Here is a 27,702-nt window from a genome sequence, read left to right as displayed (position 1 = left end):
AAAGAGAAAAGAAGTTATATCAGACAAAACTTGATGTTTATTACACATAAACAGATCATTTTATACAAATAACAAATATATATGTATATTCTTTACTCGCGTACAAGCACCTTTTCAATGTTTAATTTTATTGTTTATCAGTTACTTCCAGCCAAAATCTCGATCTTCTAATGGACCAGTCATCTGTTACGTGAACTTGTCTTTCACCTCAGTTTCAAAGTATCAGTGAGGAAAGTATCTCAGTGAATGAACACCAAGTTTTGTGTGATCTAACTTCTTTTGTCATTTTTACACTTTGATATCAACTAATACATGGGTATTGAAAAAATAATAAAATAATGTTTGGCCATTTTGACTTTTTGGTATGGCCATTTTGACTAGGGGTTCTGGCCATTTTTGACTTTTTTGTGTGGCCATTTTGTCATGTGACCATTTTTACCTGTTCTCTTAGCATAAACATCGGTATTTTTTTAAAATGTGGTATTCCCGGGCGGACACCAGACCCCATATTGTCTTTGGCTCAAAAAATGGTTACTAAGAATAGAAAAGTATTTAATTCTAACCTTGACTAATACTCGCATTATTCTGTTAAAATCCCGTTAGAGTGGTGTATGTAATTGCAAGTTTATTGTCCAGCAATTCGTCAGATTATTTAAAAATCAGGTGTTTTCATTCCCTTCGAGTAGTCCCTTTAATCCTTTAAGCGCTCGGGTAGGATAAAATAAATCATCTGGGCTCCGTCTCATCACATAACAATGTTGTATGTCTAATTTGACGACGCGCAATCACAGGCGGGAACCAGCTTTCCATAAACGTAACTAAACTGGTTTCTTTGTTTATACACGCCACAAGCTTAGCTCTTTCCCCCATGTACCTTACGAACACTTGACCCCAGTCAAAATGTTTCCCAGGATAGACTGAAATTATTCACTGTCAGCAGCTGGGGAAGATATCTTGACAGAGGTAGGTGACTTGCAGATTAATAATATGTACATCTTTCACCAAGAAGATAGTACAAGGTATGTAAGCATCAATGATAATGGACGGACAAGAAAAATAGTCATGGTAAAATGCATTGAGTGTTTGTTGTAGACTCGTTTGCCGTATTTCGTTCACCCATGTCAAGCAGGGAAACTATATACTTATGTCGTATGTTGTACACTATCCCTGTGTCAAGTCATTGAAGGGTATCCTATAGGCATTTAGTCCCGGGCACAAGCGACTAGAGGGGTATAAGAGTTCCGGACCGGTTGTGGGCACCTCTTTTCACATACAATATTTCCACCTTTCCCAGTGTAATATACCACCACGGAAATAAGTTCATTGATTGTTTTTTTTATATACCTGTTCTGGATTATTGAATGTATATTTAGGGTGAGGCATGCATGTCAGTTTATAATTTTGGTTTTTGATTGGGTCGAGTGTACAGGCAGATCCCTTACCTAGTTTTCATACATTGCCCTAGGGCAAAATATCACTTTGTCATGGTAACGTGACGTCATGAACAATGCCATGACGTCATTTTTCTTTGACGTTGCGCTCCACATGCGGTGATGGTTGGCATCCAGCCCATTTTTGAAAGTAGTTTTGGGTTTATTTTCCTCAATTTATGGACTTAATTATATATTTGTGCCCCTGTCATACTATGTTGATGACGCTTGTGCCTAAATATTGGTATATCCCATGCTCTTGCTTGGAAAATACCAACATTTAGGCACTGGTGTCGTAAACATAGTATGACATGGGCACTGATATAATATCCTCTATTTATAGCTAAAATGGATAGAATTATCATGAAAACGACCACTCGTTATCAGAAATGAGCGGTCCACTGTAACTTGATAACGCCCGCAAAATGCTTGACGACGGGCCATTATCAAGCCCGTTGTTAGGTGACGTCATAAGTAGCTCAGCTGTTGAAGTTCAATCACCTACGGCTCAAATGAACTTGGGTTCATTTTTTACCATATATCTGGCTCACATTCGTCACATGTGCCTGTGCCATTATGCACTTTCTTGCCAGTGCCCACCATAACAATTGTACCATAAATGACAACATACAGCAATGAAAATATCAACTTGAAGTCTAACTTTGTTGATGACTGAAAACAATGGCGGCTGGTAGTATGAGCAAAGGTCAAGGTCGAATGTCGTCACTCTCAATAGTGACGTCATCTGTGTTGTTCTATGACGTTTCTATATTTGCAAAATGTGTGCCGGTGGCCTTCGTCGCTTTGTTGTTGGTAGTAAATGCTTCTAAACCGATGCCACTGTTTGTATTCTTATTGTATTAAAAATTCTATTCATATAGAGCTTATGCAGGGAGCTTGACATATGTCCAAACATATGCAAAATGCCAACACTCAGTCACTTAAATATCAGTTGACCTAAATTGCCATCTCCATTTTAATAACTTTTATGGTTTTGAGAGATACATTGCAGACAATATTGACCCGACATAACTAGCAGCAGGGAGCCTATATAGAGGGGGAGAAGAAACTCCTCGAAAAGCCGCTGAACGTGTGTCTCGGTTCGTTACGTAACCAGTGTAGCCAATATGGTGGCAGCGTAGTATTCAAGACTGAGCCCGGGCTATTTTCAACAGCTGATTAAGTTCGCTGAGTGTTGCAACAACTGAAATCCAACATGTAGAGGATAGGTTAACTATTTTGTCACTTCACTTCAAGTCAAATAATTCTTATTAGTGTCCATATTATGACAGTAGATTTGTAGTAAAGTTTCAAGTCAGTAAGTTATAAGTCACTGGCTTCTATTCTCGATTCACCGCGAATGTAGACTAAATTGTGCCGATAAAAACTTCTTTCACACATTCATGTAATTTTTAGAAGGAGAACATACCTTTAATTGAAAGGTATTTGCAAGTAATAGTGACAGTTTTATGACTTAAAAATTGTTAGGGTGTAATTGAGGTGTGTGAAAAATATGACATTTCGCCATTGAAATGCTATACACCGTTGTTTGAGTATTCCTAGTTACTTCCTCAAAAACATCTTTCACATACACCTTTAATTCTTATGAGGGGAATATACTATCAGGTGAAATGTGTTTGCAAGTAACAGTGATAGTTTCATAATCTAAAACAAAATGTTAAGGTGTATTTGAGGTGTGTGAAAAATATGACATATCACCGATCTGCTCTGATCCGACATTGAAATACTATATGCCGTTGTTTGAGTGTTTCCAGTTATTACGTCAAAAACATCTTTCATATACACCTTTAATTCTTATGAGGGGAATATACTATCAGGTGAAATGTGTTTGCAAGTAACAGTGATAGTTCCATAATCTAAAACAAAATGTTAGGGTGTATTTGAGGTGTGTGAAAAATATGACATATCGCAGAATTGATCTGATTCGCCATTGATGCTTGAGGGTTATAGTTCCAAAACTTCTTTCTTGTGGATCTTATTATTTGACAAAACTGGAAAGGTGTTTTAGAACGCTTTGTGAGAGTTTTACACTATATTTTTTAGGGCAATGTGACAGTGTCAGTTAACATTTTGTTAGTGTCCATTCCATTCCCCAAATGCAATAAGATATCTGAATTAATTATTAATGTAAACAAAAATGTTCCAAAGTAGATTTTTTGAAAGGACAGCTGATTTTAACACATGTTCTCACGATACTTTTGCATTCTTTACATGTTTTGGGAGGGAAGGCCGCAGCGTATCATTTATTCTTTCGTTCATTCACATATGTACTTCTTTCTTTTTTTTTATTTCGTTCACTCATTCACATAATTCTTGCTCTTAATTGTTACTATAATTCATTCATTCATTGTAAAATTCTGACTGATACAATTAACTGGCTGAAGTTCTGTTAAACCAGGAATAACCTACAATGTACATACTGTATATAGTCTCCCTGGTTAAACACAACGGAAGTTGCACTGGGAACGAGTCAATTCACTGTGTGCGTTGGAACATGACGAGGCACACATTAATTAGTACAAATGGTAAAGAAAGCAGGCGAGTGACCTATCCCTGTTGTAGAGTATCCCTGCTAGCAGGCAACATGACAAGTATCAATTTTTTGTTTACCTTTTTTCCCAGAGAAAACAAATATTACCAAAATTGTAGACAGCTACTCAACTTTGATAAGTTTAACCTCGTGACAACATCTCCATATTTATATCAGCATATCTCAGTATCTGTCAGCATTTACTGCGAGAGTGAGTTTTGTTCTTTTGAATTTCTTTCTTAAAACCAAATTCTAATAATGAAATTTCTTCAGTGTGTCAAGGTTTGAAACACAATAGTTTATTACCAAATTTATGTCACATTTGGGGAATATCATGAAAAATTCAGAAATGGTGATAACTGGTCTTGTTGTTTGTTGGAAAAGCACAATATACACTACAACACTTGGTGGAAACACAATCGGAAAAGGAAACAAGCAGGAAACACTGGTGAGTAGCTAAGCTATCATCAAGATAAATTTGTTTCTTTATGTTAAGAAACAGTGGAGCAAATCATTATAAAATGCTAAGAAATGGCGACAACTGGTCGATTAATTTAGTAATTCTGACATGTATATATAGAGATTATGACCATGTTTTTTCAGTATCATTGATAACATAGGTTAGGGATAAAACTTATATCAACTTTCTACATATTCTATTCCTAATATATGATATTAATAAGACTGAGACACACAAGGTTAATGCTCTCTTTATCATATGATATAATTCTTAAAATACTATGGAAAGGGAAGCAAGTAACACATGAATTATTCTCTGTTCGCTCGGAAAATGTACCGATGAATTTCACTTTAAACAAAAAGGTAACTCGAGTAATAGCAAATCTTCATAATTTTACCTTGCCAGTTGCACATTTAGATCCCAGAATCATATTCAACTTATGATAAAAGTTGTTTACAAACGATCATAGTTTCAAATCGCTATTACTGGTTTGTATTACAAGGGGATGTGAACATTAGATGAAACAGCAAAAACGTGTAGAGTTAATCTCAATTAACACTCATATGTATTGCTTGTGCACTTGTTTCTTTGTTCCAAATACTGTGCTTACCCCAACCATCTTAATTTCGCATTTTTTTATTTACATGTTTGTTTAAAGTGAAATTCATCGGTGCGTTTTGATGGCAAACAGACTATAATATGGAGAGAATCAAGTGTTCCGTGCTGATACGTAGTGGTACACTAAGGTGAAGGTTGTTCATGACGGCGACATATGGTTGTGACTACCAGGTAAAACAGTGCAAACATAATTCTTAGAATAGGATTTTTTGTCTATTAGGACCAACAAAATCTTGCAATTTTCAACAGAAAATTTGTAATACACGAGAAACAGTTTCTTTAGAATCAGACGAAGGGTGTCAAATTAGGTCACAATTTCAAAACAAAAGAAAGTCATGTTGTTCTGATTAATAGATCGAAATCCTTGGTTGGTACCTTAATTAGAAGATCGCCTTTCACTATGCCTACACTGTTTCATGTTTTCTAAAGTCATTTATTGCAGTAATGCCTCCAGAACATTTGTCATCCATTCTTGCAGTATCACCAATTTTGATCATGGGAGCATGTTTCTTTATAAACTCACCCTCACAATGGAAAACCCCCTGTAAACTTGTGATCGCTTCATCAATGAAATGTCATCTTTTTAGGATTCGCATGGTGTGTATGGAGTTATGTGAAAGTTATTCCTCTATTGACCTAATTTGCATATTTATCAGATTTGGATAAACAGTTTAGCAGATTGCTTAATTGCGCTTATAGCACTGTCCATTACATGATAATGTATCATAATCTGAGCCACTCTCAACAATACTCCAGCAGAGGCCCAAATAAGCTGCATATCCCGATAAAATATGCATAGAAAGTACCAGTTATGCACTGAAAAATAAGTTTTGCATACCAATTACACATTGAAAATATAATAGGTACGCAAAAGGTTTAAAGCTTTTGCATACGGAATAAATTTATGAAAATCAATTGCATAATGAAAAATACATTGATTACAATCTTGTTGTGCCATCAGTACAGGATGAGTAATTTTTCTTGAAATCATTTCCAGTTCATTGAAGCTGGTTCTGATTAGGTCTGACATAAGGCAGTACCTGCTTAGTAAACTTATTCAGTGACATATATACTTAGGTGAGTAAAATCAGTGAGATACCCACATATCTGAAAGCAGTAGGTAATGGAAAATGAAATACCCACTCAACATTCATAATACTCACTGAAAACAATGCAGTGGGTACAGTACCCACATTAGCTAAATCTTACATGGAGCTCTGATAAATCTTATATGGCAGGTCTGTAAATAATCAAGTCTGAGCCAGACAGACCAGTGATCAACAGCATCAGCTGCGATCTGCATACCAAAGTTCTGATAATAAATGTTATGGTTGTGACAATAGATGAATAACATGATTGGGTTGTCAGGCTCACTTACTTGGGCAACATGTCATCATATCCCAGTTGCATATTTCAGTGCTCATGCTGTTGATCACTGGATTGCCTGGTCCAGACTTGATTATTTACAGACCACTGTCAAATAGTTTTAATACTGCTGAGTTATCTGTTAAACAACAAGCACACTATGTATTTGTAGTTTTGTTGATTCATTAAAACCCTACTGTTGGATACACTCAAGGTTGTATTAATTTCCTTGCTCCACTTTTCAAGTAATTGCCTGAATGTAAGGAGATTGTACATTGTTTTTCATGTCTGCCAGATCAGGATTTCTTTCAAACTTCTATTGTTTCACCCCTGATGTAGTTGATAAGTCATTATCATCTATCTTGATCACTAATCTCAGCTGTCAGGAATGAAATATTTAATCACCTCACTAGTGTTCATTTGTCTTTGGCATTAACCCTTTCCATGCTGACTTGTAACTTGTAATTTCTATCAATGAAAGCCTAAAAGGTCTGCAGGTATATTTTTTTGTTGTGAGTGAGAATGTTTAGTTTTATGATGCACTCAGCAGCAAAATGATGGTCTGCATATAATCATGTCTTGACCAGATGATCCAGTGATCAACAGCATGAGCATCAATATGTGCAACCAAGATACAGTAATGTGTCAACCTCATCAGTGAGTCTGACCACATGACTTTATCCTGGAAAGTGAGTGATGGGGCATTGGTGGGGGTTGGATGGTGGTGTGGGAGAGTGAGCAATGTTGTACATAAAGATATTTAATTATGCATAAATAAATAATCATGTTTGAGCTATAGTTGAAAGAAGAGAATGGTGTAGACACTGGAGGATCTGTCATTGGTCGCGTGTCATGTTTTTGGATGAGTCAAGATTCACTTTTGCCTTCCTTGATGGGTCTGGCCATGAAGAAATGAAACGTCTCGCCAAGTTGAGACCACATGATCGATATGGAGGTGGGACACTGAGGAAGCGAATCTGAAAATATTCAATATTATTAACATTTACTGACTGATATATCTCCGAAATATTTCAATCGTAAATTGAGGGTGAAGTTGCCCTACTTGTGAGTTTACATTTTTTAGCCAATAGAAACATTAGGATTTCATTTTTTTAATAGGGGAAATAAATTTATATTTTTTTTCTCATTCTTGAAAAAATACGGCAGGTGGATCCGTAAAGCAAGAAATAAAATTGGTCTGGCCTAAAAAGAAAAAGATGTAAGTGATCCCTAGATTGAACTATGGGAGAATACACCTAGGACCCCTAATGAAACAGAATGGGTTATTAGCGATAACTTAGGTAGAGCCAGATCTTATTTCTGTGGTTTGTTAAAGGTTGAATGAAACACAAGGTGCATTGTGTGTGAGACGGTTTGAGTGAGTTACGTTCCTTCAGATGGAGGCACAATTTACAGGATCTACTTTAGGTTTGAATATTTCTTTGACATCATTTTGGGGATAGCTTTGTTAAATCTGTAAATGTTGAAGGTAAAATGGAAAAGATTTGTTTAACACAGAAACTTCAGACATTGCCGCAGGGCAAGTGACTTGAAGAATGTAATGTGCATTTTGAAACCATAAGCGAAAATTATCTTGTAGCCCATGAACAATTAAGATACCATTATTTATTTGTCCAAAATGAAAACTGACATGTCCAGACCGTTGGGTAATGGGATTTTTGAACCCCTGGAGGTTCAAGTCCGATATGATTACTTCTTGTGAGATGTGATAGTCATGTATGGTTGAGAAAATGTGGATCCCAGCAAGTCACACACTTGATGTGTAGGCATGCAAGTGGTTGTCTCAAAAGGCTGCAATTGTGCAGAGAGATGGGTGTATTCAACTTAAATGATGCAAACATTACAGGAGATCTGCCTGCCTGAATTTATTTTGTGGTTTAAGGTTTAAGGAAGTTATGGCTTTGTATAGTATACAGAACTTAGCATATATGTGGGCCTGTTGAGATCTGGGACTGGCTATTGCCAACATTTTTGTATTGCAATATATTGCGATATATTGCGATATATTGTGATATATTGCGATACATTGTGGCGAATTTATATATTGCAATATGCTGTGAATGTGTTATGGTATGAAATGACTGCTCCCATTCTTTTGAAACAATGTCACTGTCAGAACTCACATGTGATTGTACAAGAGATCAGTTGAAATTGTTTCCAAAAAATTTACAACTTGAGAAAAAGCATTTGCTGCGGGATCCGCTATTTTGGTTTGTTTGTCACTACAACAAGTGCCGTTACCAATTCTATTTTACTTTATTTATATGGTTTAAAAAATGTGCAAATGCAGTTATTTGACCAATAAACATTCTCAGATATGTTAATGTGTAAGACATAAAGAAAATACAAATGTTATTAGTGTTTTTTACTCCATCACAAAAATTACCAATCATTGTCATCGAAACTGGCAGTCATTCTGGATGGAAAATGTATTCGCGATGTTGTATTGTGAAGTTTGAATTGCAATGTACTGGTTAACCAGTATTATAGCCACCCCTGTCTGTGACTCATGTTTGTCATAAGAGGCAACTAACAGGATTGCATCATCAGACTTGCTGATGTTGTTGACACATCATCATGTCTCAGTTGCGTAGATCGATGCTCATGATGTTGACCACTAGACTGTCTGGTCCAGACTTGATTATTTACAGACCCCTGCCATATAACTAGAATACAGCTGAGTTCACTAAACAACAAACCAACCAAACTGTTCAGTTGCATGAAAGTGTAGCATTTTAGGTTTCCTTGTACAGCGTATACTGATGTCCGCTTGTATCTAGAAAATGTTTTACAGGGCTCCAGATAAGGACTGTATTGGCGTATGTATGAATAAAAAATATGTATGATATGGCAGGAAAAAAATGAGAAAATGTAGTAGATACTCACTACGGCAATGGTGTGCAGTCTTAGAATCATTTACAGACATATTTATCTGAAAAAGTATTGTTTTGTTGTGTATTGACCTGTTTACATAAGACTAGCAATGTGGTGGTGTATATAATATGATTAGCTACACACCATTAAATTCCATTCAGTACTGTAAACATACTTTTAAGTTTTATGAACTTTCAACTTTTTCTGGTACTCTTATGTTGAAAAAATAAGGCATATATACTAGAGCTGTGACGATACATTGCACTATTGACAATCATGATACTTTATCGAACAATAAATATATCAATACTTCTTACGCATTGTGACACATATCGCTGACCTCAAAATCGTCCCTAGAAATTGATGGTTATGTCAATATATACACTGTTACTTGATATCAAAATATACATTTCTAAAGAAAATAACTGAAGATAACATATCGTGAGGCAGATCTGTTTGTATCGTATTGTTGCAAGATATCACAATGCGTATTGTATCGCAAATTTTCTGTATCATCACACCTCTAATATATATTCCTCATGTTGAAAAATTATCTGGACCCCTGGGCCTAGACTTTCGAAGCTCTCTTAGCGCTAAGACAGTCGTAAGTGCCATACATTAACTTACGACTATCTTAGTGCTAAGGGAGCTTCGAAAATCTAGGCCCTGGTTTTAAATTTTAGTCTGTCTAACCTTTGGTAAAGCACATAACATCAGTCTGTGAACACATTCCTTACCTTCAGACTTGATGTACCTTACTCAATCACAAGTACCTGTGTTATGTGTAATTAGACGTGCGTTTGTGGGCTGGCTTGACAACAGACTGAAGGACATTCAAGATCATGTGCAGTCTTCATTACTTCATGATGTGACGAGGGGCGCTAAGGTAGTCTTGTGGCTAAAGTGTTCCCTCGTCATGCTGAAGATACAAGTCTGATTCCCACAAGGGTACAATGTGTGAAGCCCATTTCTGGTTCTCCCCCATGATATTGCTGGAATATTGCTAAAAGCGGCGTTAAACTATACTCACTCATTCACTCATTACATGCTGTAACACAGGCAGCAGAACAGCTTATAATGTTGCACTGTGACAAAGTTTATGAGACTGGGGTTCGACTTGGTTTTGTTTGGTTCAGCTGGGTTCAACATACACATGGTGGAAGTGATCTCAAATTCTGAACACCTGTGAAGATCTGGGTTACAGTTGGTGTTCAGCAACTCATGCTTGTTGTCTTGTCAGGCATGCTGACATAACTGACATGTCATCTTATACCACATGTGAACTGAAGTTTTGAAGATCCTATAACTCACTCTCCCAAACTTAGCTTCTGTTATAAAATATGATAGAATTCAGATAAAAGAATTTTGAGTGTTTTGAGTGTCTCAGAGATTGCCATCTGAGCGTTTTTTTCTAGAAAACTGATATTCTGTTTCTCATTGGTTTACATCTCAGTAATCTCAGCCAGCATACACTGTCATGGTTCTTGCAGTCTCAAATAACATGCAGTTGGTTTCTAGTGCTGTAATGATGCATCAAACGTTCGATGGATTGCAGTTGTCGAATTTCTGATAGCAATTTATCGTTGCTAGAAACAAGAAACTATTGATGCATTGATAGTATGTATGTGACTATGGATTGTTTAGTAACTGACTTCTGTTGATGGATGCGCAGTGCAGAAGACAGGAAGTACAGGAGTTATCTCTCCTACATCACTTACAGCTTCCATCCTTCATCACTTGCAGCTTTTGTCTTACATCACTTCAAGCTTCCTTCATCACTTTCAGCTTCCGTCATTCATCACTTCCAGTTTCTGTCCTACATCACTTCAAATTTCCTTCATCACTTGCAGCTTCTGTCCTACATCACTTCAAGCTTCCTTCATCACTTCCAGCTTCTATCCTTCATCACTTGCAGCTTCCGTCCTTCAGCACTTGCAGCTTCTATCCTTCAGCACTTCCAGCTTCTGTCCTACATCACTTGCACAATCAAAAGTCTAAGTAAGGCAATTTTGAACAAACTCACTTGCCTAAGGTGGGACCACATGTGTGACATGTGCTTCATTTTGGTGCATGGCTGATAAACAAGGGAACATATGCTGTGTAAGGTTAAATTCTGTCAGCTGCCTGTCAGGTGTTAGAAGGCTAAAGTCACATGACTTTATCCAGCAGGATACCCATTTTCTGCTGTGTGAACAGAGGCAGTTTTCAACAAACTCACTTGCGTAAGGTGAGACCACATGCATCATAAGTGCTTCGTTGTGGGCAGGACTTGGGCAGGACTTGGGCTCTATGCGCACGACCACATGTCACCACACTGTGTTGTCACGTCTGAAGTATAAATCTGATAAATGCAATATGTTGACTGTCTGTTGGGAACTGGTGGGCGACATGGTAGTGATCCAAGCTTGAAGTGTCAGGGTTGGGCCAACCTGTGTCAGGATGTAAAATTCTTGGAGTCAAATTTGTGTGCAGATTCTTTCAGTGTTGTCACAATCCTGTACACTTAAAAGAAAACATAAATCTGTTGGTATACGACCAGCAGGTGGCCACATAAATTCTCTCAAAGAGACCAACGTGCAGTAAACTTGGACAAAGTAGTGTGACTATGTGTCCCAGTCTACCCAGCTCTGAATGGGTACTTCTTGGGATGGGAAGGTCACATTAATTCGGTGGGCCCATTGGCAGCAAAAGTTGTATGATCCCAGGGGAGTTGACATTGATAGCACGAGGCGACGTTGAGATTGACATCCAGTGATCGAGTGAAAAAATACCAGTGTCTTGAGCATGTACCAGTATAAATATACTATAATAAATAAAATTATTTTCAGACCACAGTGTGTACCTTCCTCAACTCCCGGAAGTGAACCGACATGACCTGTTGAAGGCTGTTCCTATGAGCCTCCTTCACAATGATGGTTACCTGCCACTTGGTGTCGCTGTCAACCAGCAAGATGAGGTCAAGGTTGAGAGTCTGCTTCTAAAGGTAGGGCAGGAGAACTTGGACTGTAACCATAATTCAACATTAGTTGCAAGAAAATAAAATAATTTTTATCTAAAATACCTTTATATATATTTCATTCCAAAGTTTATAACAATGAATTTGATGAGCACATATATTGCCCATAATATATACTGTCAAATTGACATATTGCCCTTCAAAATATACTGTCACTTACCATATATTTCCAGGGATTGAAATTATTAGTGCCACTTGTTATTATGCCACATAAATTATTATGGCTCACTTGATTTGTTTGCGAAAGTGCATTGAAGCATGTTTTCGACATTATTATCTTTCATGGTTTAAAGTGGCATTTTGAACAATGACTGATGATAAAGTGTACAGGTCAGACAGCCATCCTTCTTTAACATATACTGTCACTTGCCATGTTATGCCCTTCATCACATACTGACACTTATTACATGTTGAGACCCGTGAAGGACGCCTTCAGCAGCCCATGCTTGCCATAAAAGGCGACTATGCTTGTTGCAAGAGGTGACTAACAGGATCGGGTGGTCAGGTTCTCTAACTTGGTTGACACATGTCATTGGTTCCCAGTGGCGCAGATTGATGCTCATGTTGTTGATCACTGGATTGTCTGGTCCAGACTCGATTATTTACAGACCGCCGCCATATAGCTGGAATATTGCTGAGAGCGGCGTAAAACTAAATTCACTCACTCACTCACTCACTCACTCAGTCACCCACCCACTCACTCACTCACGCACTCATTATTACATGTTGGTATTTAACATAAACTGTCAATTGCCATATATTTTGAGTTCTTTAAAAATATTTGTGTAAGTGGAGGGTTCTGAATTTCTTTCAAGGATGAGAATAGTGTGAATGCTGTCGACTTCTATGACCGAACCCCTATCCAGTATGCAGCCCAGACTGGCAATTGTGACATCGCAAGGAAGCTGATTAATGCAGGTAAGTCATCCTTTAGCCACTTGCCACAGGGCAGGTGACTCGCAGAAAGTAACCTGTCCTAACTAATTTTCCACTTGCCCTGATTTTTGGCATAATCAAGAGTGATAAATAGGAAAGAAAAATAACTCAACTTTATTATTATTGGAAAATCTATTAGCTACATTTTAAGCAGATATGAAATGAAATCCAAGTTTATTTTCAGTTGGAAACCGTAAGTTGAAAAGTATCTAGTAGCCCACGGACAAATAATGATACCAGTAATTGATTGCCCAAGATGAAAACTGGCGTGTCACGGGCTTCGAGTGATGGGATTTTTTAACCCCTGTAATAGATACGAGGGTTGGCTGAAAAGTTCTCAGCCTGAGTGGTTTTTCAACACCAGGTAGAGACAGGTGTTTGTCACCAATGAGGACAATCATTTAGTGAATCATAGACACAAGAACTACAAACGTATTAATAGTTTTATCTCAACTACAGCTTTTTTGGTAAACCTACCCTCTGAAATCATCAGAAATGGACAAAACTGAATACAGGGCAGTCATCAAGTACTTGCAAAAGAAAGGGATGTCCCCAACACAGATACATGCTGACATGGTCTCCACTCTAGGGGATGATGCTCCTTCATTTTCCACAGTAAAGAAGTGGGCTTCAGAATTTAAGCGTGGCAGACAAAGCCTTGATGATGACCCACGCTCAGGAAGGCCTTCAACAGCAACCACTCCAGAAAACATCACGCGAGTGCTCGATATGTTGATGGATGATCGACGATTGACTACTCGACATATTGCTAGTGTAATGGGCATCTCTCATGAGAGGGTTGAGCATATTATCACCAACGAATTAGGAATGACTGAAGTTTCTGCAAGATGGGTGCCAAAGCTCTTGACAACAGAACAGAAGTGTGTCAGGTTCCAGACGTCCCTTGACAATTTGCGTCGTTTTGAAGCAGATCCCGATGATTTTGTGGCACGATTTGTAACCATGGATGAGACCTGGATACATCACTTTCAACCAGAAACAAAACTACAGTCAAAACAGTGGAAGCATCCTGATTCACCAGCTCCGAAGTCTGTTCCTTCAGCTGGAAAGGTGATGGCATCAGTCTTTTGGGATTCCAGGGGTATTCTGCTCATTGATTATCTTGAAAAAGGTCAAACTATCAACGGCAGATACTATGCTGATCTACTGAACCAGTTGCGAGAAGCAATCAAAGCCAAACGACGATGGATGATCGCTAAAGGTGTCCTCTTCCACCAAGACAATGCGTCTGTTCACAAATCGGTGGTGGCCATGTCAACAATCCGCGATTGTGGCTTTGAACTCATTGACCATCCTCCTTATTCACCTGATTTGGCTCCTTCTGACTTCCACCTGTTCCCCAAAATGAAAAAGGAACTCGCCGGTCGCCATTTTGCAAGTAATGATGACGTCATTTCCGCTGTGACTGATTTTTTTAGGGTAGCTGAAGAAGATTTCTTCCTGACCGGGATTCGGGCCTTGCAGCATCGCTGGCAAAAGTGTGTGAACTTGGAAGGGGACTATGTAGAAAAATAAATTACAAACGTGGAACGTGTAACTTTTTTTCACAGTGAGGCTTAGAACTTTTCAGCCAACCCTCGTACAGGAAAACCATGCACAGTGAATACAGGTAAACAATACAGAGTGGATGTATGTAAACCATTCACAGTGCATACAGGCAAACCATACACAGTTAATACAGGTAAACCATACACAATGCATACAGGTAAACCATACGCAGTACATACAGTCTAATCATACACAGTTAATACAGGTAAATAATACACAGTGGATGCAGGTAAACCATACCAAATGGATGCAGGTAAACCTTACACAGTACATACAAGTAAACCATCAACTATGTTATACATTCCAGATAGTAACGTTGACAGTGTTGTACATTCTAGGCAGTAACATCAACCGTGTTATACATTCCAGATAGTAACGTCGACATTGTTGTACATTCGAGGCAGTAACATTGACCATGTTGTACATTCCAGGCAGTAACATTGACTGTGTTGTACATACCAGGCAGTAACACCGACCGTGTTGTACATAACAGGCAGTAACATTGACTGTGTTGTACATTCGAGGCAGTAACATTGACCATGTTGTACATTCCAGGCAGTAACATTGACCGTATTGTACATTCCAGGCAGTAACATTGACCGTGTTGTACATTTCAGGTAGTAACATTGACCATGTTGTACATACCAGGTAGTAACACTGACTGTGTTGTACATTTGAGGCAGTAACATTGACTGTGTTGTACATTCGAGGCAGTAACATTGACCATGTTGTACATTCCAGGCAGTAACATTGACCGTATTGTACATTCCAGGCAGTAACATTGACCGTGTTGTACATTTCAGGTAGTAACATTGACCATGTTGTACATACCAGGTAGTAACACTGACTGTGTTGTACATTTGAGGCAGTAACATTGACTGTGTTGTACATTCGAGGCAATAACATTGACCATGGTGTACATTCCAGGTAGTAACATTGACCGTGTTGTACATTCCAGGTAGTAACATTGATCGTGTGGATGGATATGGAGTTTCAGCGTTGCACATAGCCACCTGTAAAGGTTACAATAGTGTTGTACATTCCAGGTAGTAACATTGACCATGTTGTACATACCAGGCAGTAACACCGACCGTGTTGTACATTCGAGGTAGTAACATCGACCGTGTTGTACATTCGAGGCAGTAACATTGACCGTGTTGTACATTTCAGGTAGTAACATTGACCATGTTGTACATACCAGGCAGTAACACTGACTGTGTTGTACATTCGAGGCAATAACATTGACCATGGTGTACATTCCAGGTAGTAACATTGACCGTGTTGTACATTCCAGGTAGTAACATTGACTGTGTTGTACATTCCAGGTAGTAACATTGATCATGTGGATGGATATGGAGTTTCAGCGTTGCACATAGCCGCCTCTAAAGGTTACAATAGTGTTGTACATTCCAGGCAGTGACATTGACTGTGTTGTACATTCCAGGTAGTAACATTGACTGTGTTGTACATTCCAGGTAGTAACATCGACCGTGTGGATGGATATGGAGTTTCAGCGTTGCACATAGCCGCCTGTAAAGGTTACAACTGGTTTGTAAAACTGTTGGTCAGCATGGGCTGCTATAAAGATCCCACATCCAGGTAATCCTCAGATGGGTCTTCATAATGTCCGAAGAATGTGAAACTGTATAGACAACAAATTTCATTTCTCTATGCATGGTTCTCTGATAAAGCATCACTTCTTTGGACAACACAGATCAGGCGTGACTGGTTTACAGGTCATTTTACCACACCAGGGAACATGCTGCACAAAGATAAGGGTTTACAGATTCCCATGCATGCGACCGGGACTTTAATGATTTATTGAAAGGTATTGAGATTGCTATCACCTCTCATGGATTTGATAGGTAGTACATTCTGGGTGGGGGTTGGGTGGACCTTCTCTAAGAGACCTTTAGGGTTTGTTAGACTCGGTGTAGGAGCATGAGGAATAACACTGAGACTAAATTTACGATGACTGTTTCTTGTCGTACCTGAACTTGAAGTTTGATCTGCTACTGTGTAATGTCTGAGTTCTTTGTGTCAGTGATGGTATCAGCCCCATCCACTGCGCCGCTGGCAACGGGCGTACAGAGACAGTGCGGACATTGCTAGAAGCTGGAGTGGACGTAAATGCTCGAGGTCCAGGAAACCGGACGCCCCTCTACATGGCGGCAGAGTGTGGCCACCTGGACATTGTGAAGGCTCTGGTGGACGCCAAGGCCAGGCTGAATGTTGCAAGTGATTATGGTAAGTGAGTTCAGTTTTATGCTGTTTAATAGCAAATTTATCACGAAAGGAGACACCTGAAATGGGTTTCAATCATTGTACCGATGTTGAGATTTGAAACCGGGTCTTTGGTTTGACATGCTAATCACTAGGCTACCCCACCACCCGATTATGGTAAGAATGTTGTCTATAGACATGATCTGTGAGAACATGGTGACCTTTGACAAATTAGTTCAGATTGGCAACCTTGTTACTAATCCCTCAACATGTATGACAATCAATGTGTTGAAGAAATGTTATGCTGTGACGTACGTATCTATAACACACGCTAACTCATTGTTGTGCTTCTGTATTGAATGACACATCTTCACATGACCTGACACCACTGTGTTTGTAAACCTCTGGCTAGCTATTCTCGAAACATTCGTAGCCCTACGAACTTCTTAAACCCATTCTTAACACACTCGCTACGATCAAAGTTAAAGGTCACATGCAACCAAAAAATCAAACATAATTAAAACACATTTATCACTTATTCATGACATATAATATACATTGCTGCTTTTGAAAAAACAAATAAACAAAATTATAAGCATACAATCGCGATTCAAAAGTGTAATATTTTGTACTTGGGCTTACTTCCCCCGAAACGAAGCCCTCGGGAGACCGAACCCAGTCATAGTGGGTGGATGTGCAGTCAAGTAGAACGACGGTTTCTGATTGGCTGTTTCATTTGCTGATATGCTGAGGGTTCATTGTGTGTACAGAAAGATGATCTGTTTGATGGGCATTTTAGAAGTATGGCGAGTGACAAGTAAGTAAGATTCTTTATGGATAACAACTTCTTTTTGTGTACTTGATGCGTCGTTTCAGTATGGATTCATATACTGTTGTCAAACAAAATCATATACACTAAAAGAAGTCGTTATCCATGAAGAATGTATATAGAGATGTTGGGTTTGGAAAATACATGTTCTCTGAATTTGCGCTCGATCCAATAAAAAATCATATCAGTAGAGATGGTACACTAATGTGTTGCTGGAATCTGTCATTCGTCCAAGTACAAAGCAGGACTTGAAACTGACAAGAGTTTGCACCAGTTTCCGTCAGATCCAGTCATCCGAAAAAAATGAATGTAGTTTGTTTGCAACCCACAGAGATAAAAACATGTCGTGTGTATCACACGTGCCTAAAATTACATAATGTGGCAGACACGGGACTCGGGTGCACGAGTCATAAATCAACTTATTTTCTTTATGTTGTGTAGTCTGATAGGTGTTAAGTTCAAATTGCAGGTGGTCAATGATTGAAGCTGTGTATTGCATGTTGTCTTTAGCAGACAGGCAGACAGACATATAGGTGTGAATAAACCAGACACTGCGCTTTCTCTGTGACAGAGACTGCTTACCACCATCAACAAGTTGTTTTACGTAACGTGTAGATTATTTACTTGTTTGTGTACACAACCAAGATTAGACTACTGCTCACGACCTCAGACGCTGGACATGCATACTGTTTCAAGCTCCGCGAACCTATTCACTGCCCATGCGTTATGGACGCTGCGCATGCGTTATGGACGCAGCGCAGCGCAGCGCAGCTGTTGAAACCAGTTTTTCTGAAACGTTTGAACTCCGATTTCGTGGGCTTTTTTTTCACCGCATTTTTTTCAACTTTATAGCATGAATTGGCATTTTTTATGATTTGTTTTGGTAAGTGCATACCGAAAGGTACCAGAATCTGCAAAGTTGTGTTTTACGTTGCATGTGACCTTTAAGAATTCTTAGTGTTACGAACATTTCGAGAATAAGGGTCCTTGTTCTCATGAGTCATAACAACAATGGCTTATAAAGAATGTTTTTTTCATTCCTGCACTAACATTGAGTAAGGCTAAGGGTTTAAACAAAGTCCAAAAACGTTGATTGGTTTGTTGTTTAAGGCGCACTCAGCAATGTTCCAACTATAGTCTGCTTGACCTGAAAATTTTACCTCTCCAATTGCACATTTATATCTCAGAATTTTATTCAACTCTGGTTAAAAGTTGTTTAACAAACGATCTTAGTTTCTACTTAGGAGATAAACATCATGTGTTGGCCAATTTCCATTTGTTATTCAGGGAATGCATTTGGAACCAACGGCGTCAGCCCTAGGTTTCAAATGAAATATCCCCATGCTTCAAATACTCAATAACGCACAGAAATTATCCAACACATGATGTTTATCGACATTGTAAACAAAAAAGTAAACCAGTAATAGTGATTTGAAACTATGATCATTTGTTAAATAACTTTTATCGTAAGTTGAATAAAATTCTGAGATTTAAATGAGCAATTGGTAAGGTATTACGAGGATTCGCAATCTCAATTTCACTTTAATTGATTTACTTTTTGGTTTAAAGTGCCATTTGTTGGTACGTGTTCACTGCAAACAGACCATATATGGCCTGTGAAAAATAATTGAGGCTGGACCAGACAATCAAGTGATCATCATCAAGAGCATTGATCTACACAATTGGGATGTGATGACATGTGTCAGACAAGTCAGCAAGCCTGACCACCTGACCCTAGTCGCACCCCATGACAGAGTCTGATAGATACCAGCAAAGGTATCCGCCAGAAAAGTCTGGCTGACCCTTGGCTAGCAGATGGACTGAAGGCTGGTCAGTGTTTGTCTTTCCTTGTGGCTGGCTTGCCTTTACTGGTCTGACCACTGTTTTCAGACTGTCTGCCAGCTACCCCTTTGCCTGACTGTTGTGCCTTGTAGACAAACAATCTGCTTGTCACAGTTAAGACAGTTTTGACTCATCTCTGACAAGTGTCGCTAATTCTCATGTACATAAACTGCTTGGCTGTGAATTAGTGAATATAGTATTGCATCACTTTTAGAGATATTCCACCAATATTGCGGTGCTGAACATCAGAAATGGTATTTACACATTGTACCCATGTGGGAAATCAAATGTGGGTCTTCAGCCTGACAATGAACACATTAAAGACTAGGCTACCCCACCTCTCCAATTTATGTAAAACACTGGTCAGCTGTATTGAACATTTCTATGTAATAGGCTTGACATCTCTAAACTCTGTAATATATGTAGCAGGATGTGGAGTTATCCCACAGATGACATCTTGTCAGCTGGCTGACGGGGTTAACCTCTTTGGTCATGTGGACAAGCGTTTGATTTTGTATCAGAAGGTCAATCATTCGATTCCCAGCATGGGGCTTGGAAATTTTGTGGCCACTACATAGGTTTGTCTATACAACAGGCTTGACCTTGCTGTGTTCTGTTACATATAACAAAGATTTTATACAACAGGCCTGACACCGCTGTGCACTGCTGTATTGAATAACAAGACTGATGTGGCTATCTGTCTGATCAAGAGCGGGGCAAAAGTCAACAAGAGCGACTCCAAGAATAACCTCCCTTTGCACCATGCTGTCCGCAACGGGAACATCAGTATCGTCCTGGAGCTGCTTAAGGCAGGTGAGTGTCAGTGTCTCATGGTGAAACATCCAGTCTAAGTAAACTTATCCTCAGTACTTTTCGTTACACTCCACTACTGAGTCTAACAAAACCTTATGGGTGGTCACGTCAGGTAACCTTTGAGATTGACCAATCAAAACACAGATTACCAAATCGCGAAATGGACATTCGCACATACCTTTCGAACTTTTTATCTCCAAAAGGTTCGTACCCGAAAGCTATTTAGTGTATGCTCGTTTCCGGGTGATGCACACAGCGTACGTACAACCATGACAATGGTGAGTAAACAGTCGCTGAAAATGGTGTTTTTGGCAATATTTAGGGATGTCATCTTGCAGAAATAATAGCTAATGGTAACCATGTCAATAGAAATCCCAAAGTATTTATACTGCATGTCAAGTAATTGTGCTAGATGCGGATTTTTGTTTGTGGAGAGGTCTGTGTCAGTGACCTGAATATTTTGAAAGTCCCTCCGATCCCTAAATAGTAGATGTTGTCTGATTGGCTAAATCAATTTAACCGTCTCAGGTTTGATTGGATGGTCATTGGTCGCTCAAAGTATACCTGACGCGACCTTCTACTAGGTTTTGTTTGACTCAGTGGTGGACTCAGTGGTGTAGTGTAGCGAAATACACTGAGGCTAAGTTTACTTAGACTGGTGAAACATCAGTCATATGTGATGCTGATGTAATAACATTTAGACAGATGAGATTGACTGTGAGAGTTTCTCCGCCACTTTTAGCAATATTCCAGCAATATCACGGTGGAGATTCAATCTCACGTGGTGAAACTCTATACTAAAATGACAGTTGATTAAGAACTTCAAGTTCCCCACAAATATCCTCACACATTCCCACATGCTACTGTTGAAGTGCAGTGATTTGTAAGCTGGCAGTAAACCCATTCACTCCACTTAAACACAGTTGGAACTACCAGTTAAAACTTTGTAGTTGCCCTCAATCAGAGGATGTTGCAAGTTCTCAAGGCTTTGAGGCTGGCTGTTAAATATGTCTTGTCTTATCTACAACAAAATGTTATGGATGTCAACTTCTTCTTTATTGTTTTCACAACGTTTCTGGGCTATTCCTTGCCCCTTCGTCAGGTGGATGCTGACTAACAGTTAAACAGGATTTATTACCCACGTGGTACTTCGTAAAAGCGTTTCATAACAAGGTGTTATGACACATGTGTCATAACACTTTTGAGTGATTTGATTGGCTAGTACGTGAACTAGGACTGCACAGTAACACACAACATCAAGAGATTGAATACCTTTTGCGTGTATGTTGTCAGGACTGCACAGTAACACACAACATCAAAAGACAAGCGGTGCTCTTGTATCTTTATCACTGCCACTGTCAGCTGTATCCATTCGCGTCCTCCCGCACAAAGATATTGTCACTGCCATGCCTGCCATGATTTCTTATGTAGGGGCAAAAAGCACTTCCCTGAATCTGAACACAATAGGCTTGAAATCATCTTCGTTCGAGGTTGTAGGCTGTGTTTTCAGACCCAATTTTCGGTGAAGTCTTCAACATAAACATCGAATCTTTACAAGTGGGAATTCCAAGCCGAGATGAGAAAGTGTCACTGGCATCCTGCACAAAGCGTCGCGTTACTGTAACTCGTCCTCCGATGAAGAACATTAAGCTCAACTATTTGAGACATACAGTTCCCTGTTATTCACATTCATCTTTGCTGTTGAGTTTGCCGCGCCTAATTAAACGCTCCCTAGAATCTTCTTCTTTGTGAACACTTCTCAACATTGACGACTAGCCCGACAGTGATGGCCAACTGACGTTCAGACAAGATTTAGGTCATGTAGTCAAGTTCAAAATATTTACACTTCGCAAGTGTTTTGATGAATTATATTATTGAATTTGAAAACAAGTCCTCAGCTGAAAATAATTAAATTTTGATTACGACTAGATTCTGTCTTAATTTGTTTGTTTTCTTGTGATTAGACGCCGTATAAGAAATACATTGCCTCTATGCAGCCTACGTTTTCCTGGAGTGAAGCGGTTGACATTCCAATCACCAATATGATGTGTTACATGGTTCTGTAAAGGAAAGCAAAATATTGCTTTATTTTAATGATATTTTCACTTTTAATAACTTGGGTAATAAATAGGATACAAAACTCGTTCCCCTTTCATATCAAGTTTATGTCCCGAGTGAAATAATTTTGGTTTGTCACGAGCTTTAGCGAGTTTATGTCCCGAGTGAAATAATTTTGGTTTGTCACGAGCTTTAGCGAGTTTATGTCCCGAGTGAAATAATTTTGGTTTGTCACGAGTTTTAGAGAGTGACAAACCAAAATTATTTCACTTGGGACATAAACTTGATATGAAACGGGAAGCTTGTTTAATATCCTATAAATATATACATAGCAGATGAAAAGAGGATTAAAATATACAAAAGCTGGTATGGTGTTGTTACAATGGATTAATCATTATTTTACGTTGTGAAAACAATAAAGAAGAAGTTGACGTCCATAACATTTTGTTGTATACAGTCGAACCCCATTGTCTCGAACTCGTTTGAGACGAATTCTCGGATGTGTCGAACTGACATCTCGGTCCCTGCCGATTTCCTTATATTTATCATTATTTTTACCCTGATGTGTCGAACTAGATGTGTCGAATTCCCGGTTGTGTCGAACTCATTTTAGGTTCCCCAAAGGCTCTAACAAGTACAAATTTACCCTTTTGTCTCGAACTGTCAAAGCTGGTTGTTGCAACTGAAAACTTCAGTCGCGCAAACGGAAGTCATCCTCATAAACGTGCTACCTAAAGATCAAAAGTAACGATTAACAGACTCAACAATCAAGTGACATGTTTAACTACGCATCTATACACACATTGTCAGCACACTTACCAACTGAACTTTATTCAAACAATTAACCATAATTAAGTTGTTACCAGTGACACATTGATCACGGACCGACAGGATATCTCTAAACAAACAATGGCGCATGTTGTTGTCATGTGACAGTCTATGTTAGCGGTCATGTGATTTCCTTGAAAAAACAAAATGAGAAGTGGGGAAAACGGAGTTGGATTATCTAAATTGATGTTTTGTTTTGGGTTTAGTATTTAAGGTGTAGGATCATTTTTTTAACCAGTACGGTTAGTAACATGGCAGAGCAATTCAGCGAAGGACCCGGGGGGATGTGATGCCATGCCCGAACGCCAAACAGACTGTAATTTTGGATTTTTTTAAGAGATAAATTCCCCACATGTACACGTATGTACATTATTATTTCGTTTTTGAACTATACAACTTTTATACCGACTGAAAATGAATTAGTGCTGTCAACTAAATGGGATCGCTTGTGAGTTTGTTAAATTATTCTTGTTCTTATCTTGTTGTATGCATATTTATTTGCCATGACGAATAAAGTGATTGAATTGATTTACATTTGTATATGTTGTAATTTAAAGATCAATACTGCCGTAAACGTTTATTGCAAAGATGTATTGTTCGTATATGTATCCTACTGCAAAATAACGATGTGTTAAGCACCGGGGTCGTGTTGGTTCTTGGTCTTTTCAGTGCTGACGGATGTGTCAAACACTCGGATAAGTCGAACTTTCCCCTTGGACCCGACGAGTTCGACACAACGGGGTTTGACTGTATTAGAATATTGACTTCTAAATGCCTGTCTTTTTCCAGATTGTGATCGAAATGTTCTCACGAAGAACTTTGAAAGTCCAATCCACATCGCAGTTCGAATGGGCCATGTAGACGTGCTGCGAGCTCTCATACAACAAGGTTGTGATGTTAATCTCTGCGAGCCCGTTGGCAACGTTACTCCACTCCATGTGGCAGTCAATGTTCACCAAGACTTTCTAGTCTTCAGTAAAATATTCTACCAGCTTTTAGAAGGAGGCTGTATATTAAACTGGCGGGCATTTAGCACCTTAGAAACGCCTCTATACAGGGCATTAGAACTTGACAAGAACAATATTGCCATTTTGCTGCTTGCTCATGGTGCTGATCCAAATCTTGCCTCGCCATTTGACATCACGGCTCTGCAGAAAAGCTGCCAGCTGCAGAAACTGAACATTGCAGAAATACTTCTTAATTGTGGAATTCAGTGGAAACGAGAGCGGTGGTTGAAGCATTTCAATCAACTTCAAGGGGAGGTAACTACTGATGCAAAAGTAAATGATTTATTGCGTGAGTGGCGGTTCACAGTGACTTCCCTTCAGAAGACGTGCAGAATAGCTCTGAGGCACATGCTGGGAGAAAACCTACGGTACAAAGTTAGCCAGCTGCCCATTCCAGAGAAGATACAGCATTTCTTGATGTTGAGTGATTTAATGTGATATTTACACGGTGCTCTTGTTGATGCAGTTTTAGACGTTGTTTTTGGATGTGTTTGCTCTGTGGAGAGCACTTTGTGGACCTTCTTGTTGTAGGTATCTGACGCAAGCTCAGTGCTATAACCAAACAGACGGTGGCCAAACAAGTGGTGCGAATTTGTACCTTTTCCTGTTATATATCTATGCTTGTGTAATGTCTTTGTTACTGAAGCAGATTTTAATCAGATTTTTGCAAGTTTGGTAAAGTGATCATGGAGCATTTTTATTAATTGTCCTGGTTATGTTAAGTTTGACATGAGCACATTTCGTAACTTCACGTCAACAACCATTTGGTTTCGTTCAAAATGGAGTTAAATGGAGTAAAACTGACTGCTATGTGTCATCTCATTCAGTCTATAACAAATAAGTTCCTGCCTAGTATAGAAAGGTAGAGCAGATGTAGGCTAGTGCATGTGCAGTGCATGACGATGCAATTGATTCTGTGCGTAGCTGCATAGGTCTTGCTCATATGACGCTCACATTGTCCATGTAACAAGTTGGTGCAACCTGCTGTTCCTTCCCTCACAATGGCAAACTCATACTTGACAGTATGGGTCAGTTGTGGGGTCGGTGCTCAACTTACCTTTGTTTGCAAGTAGACAGGTGCCTAGTCTGAGTATTTAGGTCTTTAAAGGTTTGTTGCACACTCCTTGTCCTTGTTTTGTTCTGAATATCTTATTACATCATAATGTTGACTTTTTCCTTGACTGTATTACAGTCTGTTGCTATGATACAATTGTTCTCGAGTCTCTTGTGCCAATTGAGAAAGAGGTTTTGCAAGGAGGACATAAATTTGTGAACATCCGATGATTTGTTCTTAATATTGAAGTAAACTACCAGGGTATGAAATAAGCCAAAAACCCAGCCAGATATCAGGGCTAGTAAATTCAAAACACTAAATGTGACCAGCCCAAAAAAGATTTAAACAGACCATATGTGGTGAATTTACCCAGATGAATGGAATGTCTTAAATTTTTACCAGCGGTCATCGGGCTGGCTAGCTGTCAATTTTTTACCGTCCATCAAATATCTTGCTCGTCTTGGGTGGTCGGATGGGCCTTATTTCATACACTAAACTACACACTAAGATTCAGTTTAAACAGATGCAATTCATTCGAATATTTTCAAAATCACTTGAATGCAAAGAAGAAATTGTTTGTTTGTATGTTGTTTACATTTTGTGTAACACCAGACTCAGTAGTATTACAGCTCTATGACAGGGTTTTGAAAATATACTCATGAAAACAAATAAAGGTACATGTGAAGGTATAAGTGTTCCTTTACACTTTTCCACGTTTCTTCACAAAGTATGCATTGCAGGGGGGTGAAATTCTGGACATAAATAAAGGAACACTTGTGTGGACTTGTGCTCCTTTAATCGTTTCTATGAGTATATTTGAGTCTGGACCAGACAATCAGGTGACTGAGATCATGAGCATTTTTCCACGCAATCAGAATATGATACCATGTGTCAACCCAGTCAGCATGCTGACCACCCGATCTCATTAGTCGCCTCTTGTGACGCACATAGGTTAGACGATCAATTTTAGCCCTGATCTTTATGGGTACTGCAGTGAAAGTGAAATTGCAATCACCAAAAGTTCTGATACTCGGTAGACATTCAAAGTTTAAATAGTTTGAACTTTTATTCTTTTGGTAAACCTGGCAAACATCAGGGATTCAGCTTAGTCTTACTAAGTTCAAAATATGTTTGATGTTTTCATATTTAAATGTTCCTAAAGAAGAGAAAGTGAGAAAATGTTCATTATATTTGAGTTTTTTTTGGGTGTGTTCTTTCTGCTCATGTGTGAGATACATGTTACTGACTTTGATGATGCGAGGCATTTGGAATGCTAGAAACAAAAGGAGTTCCTGTGGCCATTTTGTCTTCTCCTAAGGAATTTGAACCTTGGTACCTCCATCATTTAGTTTATGACAAGAATGTTTTAACTTTCATGCTTAGCACTATAGTATTGCTAGAGTATATACTGTGTGCAACCCTGCCACAAGTTTAGGAACAGCTTGCCCTGTTGTCAGAGGTGCCACAGTTACCTGTGTAGAGTTGCCTTCCTTGGCCAGACCAGGAACCTGTGAATGTGGGTTTGAATCCAGATTACGTTTCAAAGTTGTTTGCACCTATGCCCATCCATATCTGTTTTACTGAAGTGGTTGACATCTGAAACCTGCACTACTCCAGGCATTTCTCCCATCTAAACAGGCCATTCAGCTGACACACCTGGATATACTTGTCAGTGTTCTGAGCTGCTCAGTGCAGGACTGGTGATATGAGGTGCTGCAGCAGAATTGTGTCCCTTATGTGACAGGATCCTCTGTCTGTGGATTCATGTACCAGATTACCTACATTGTATTTTGATGTTCTGTTGTAAAAACATGTCATGTACTGGTGATGAGTTAGACTTTTTTAGATTCATGTAGAAAAGGCACTCATTTTTAAATTTGAACTCGAGGTGTAGGGTTTGTTTTGAATAGACCTTGTATTTTTAGGTTCATGTTGAAATGGCCTTTCATTACACGGTACATATATGTGCTTAAGTGACCTATACCCATTTTAGTCATTTTTTAAAAGGGCTTGAATTTTATGTTTGTTTAAATATACTTTGAAGATCTAATTTTGTAATTTTTAATTGCCTTGAAAAGCTTTGAATTTTGAAGGTACTGCTAAATATGTGATTGGTTATGTTTTAAGTTTGTGAAAGACAAGGAATGTTTTGTCCCAAATGTAACATATATTATGTCTGTAGAAAGACAAGAAAGTTTATTCTAGGAG

At 38.8% G+C, this 27,702-nt stretch overlaps 1 protein-coding gene across 1 annotated transcript; it reads left to right on the top strand.

Moving 5' to 3' along the window:
* The first annotated feature begins 896 nt into the window (after nucleotides 1-896).
* Nucleotides 897-26,181, top strand: LOC137282593 (ankyrin-3-like). The gene is made up of 7 exons (XM_067814365.1): nucleotides 897-963; nucleotides 12,148-12,302; nucleotides 13,151-13,253; nucleotides 16,316-16,439; nucleotides 16,885-17,087; nucleotides 20,380-20,547; nucleotides 24,223-26,181. Exons 2-7 carry the CDS (start codon nucleotides 12,213-12,215, stop codon nucleotides 24,876-24,878), a joined length of 1,344 nt encoding a protein of 447 aa, XP_067670466.1. The 5' UTR covers nucleotides 897-963; nucleotides 12,148-12,212; the 3' UTR covers nucleotides 24,879-26,181.
* Nucleotides 26,182-27,702: the final 1,521 nt, after the last annotated feature.

The sequence above is a fragment of the Haliotis asinina genome, chromosome 4 (assembly GCF_037392515.1).
Source record: "Haliotis asinina isolate JCU_RB_2024 chromosome 4, JCU_Hal_asi_v2, whole genome shotgun sequence".
Taxonomy (NCBI): domain Eukaryota; kingdom Metazoa; phylum Mollusca; class Gastropoda; order Lepetellida; family Haliotidae; genus Haliotis; species Haliotis asinina.
The sequence above is the reverse complement of the archived record's forward strand: the minus strand, read 5'-3'. Positions and strand labels throughout refer to the sequence as shown.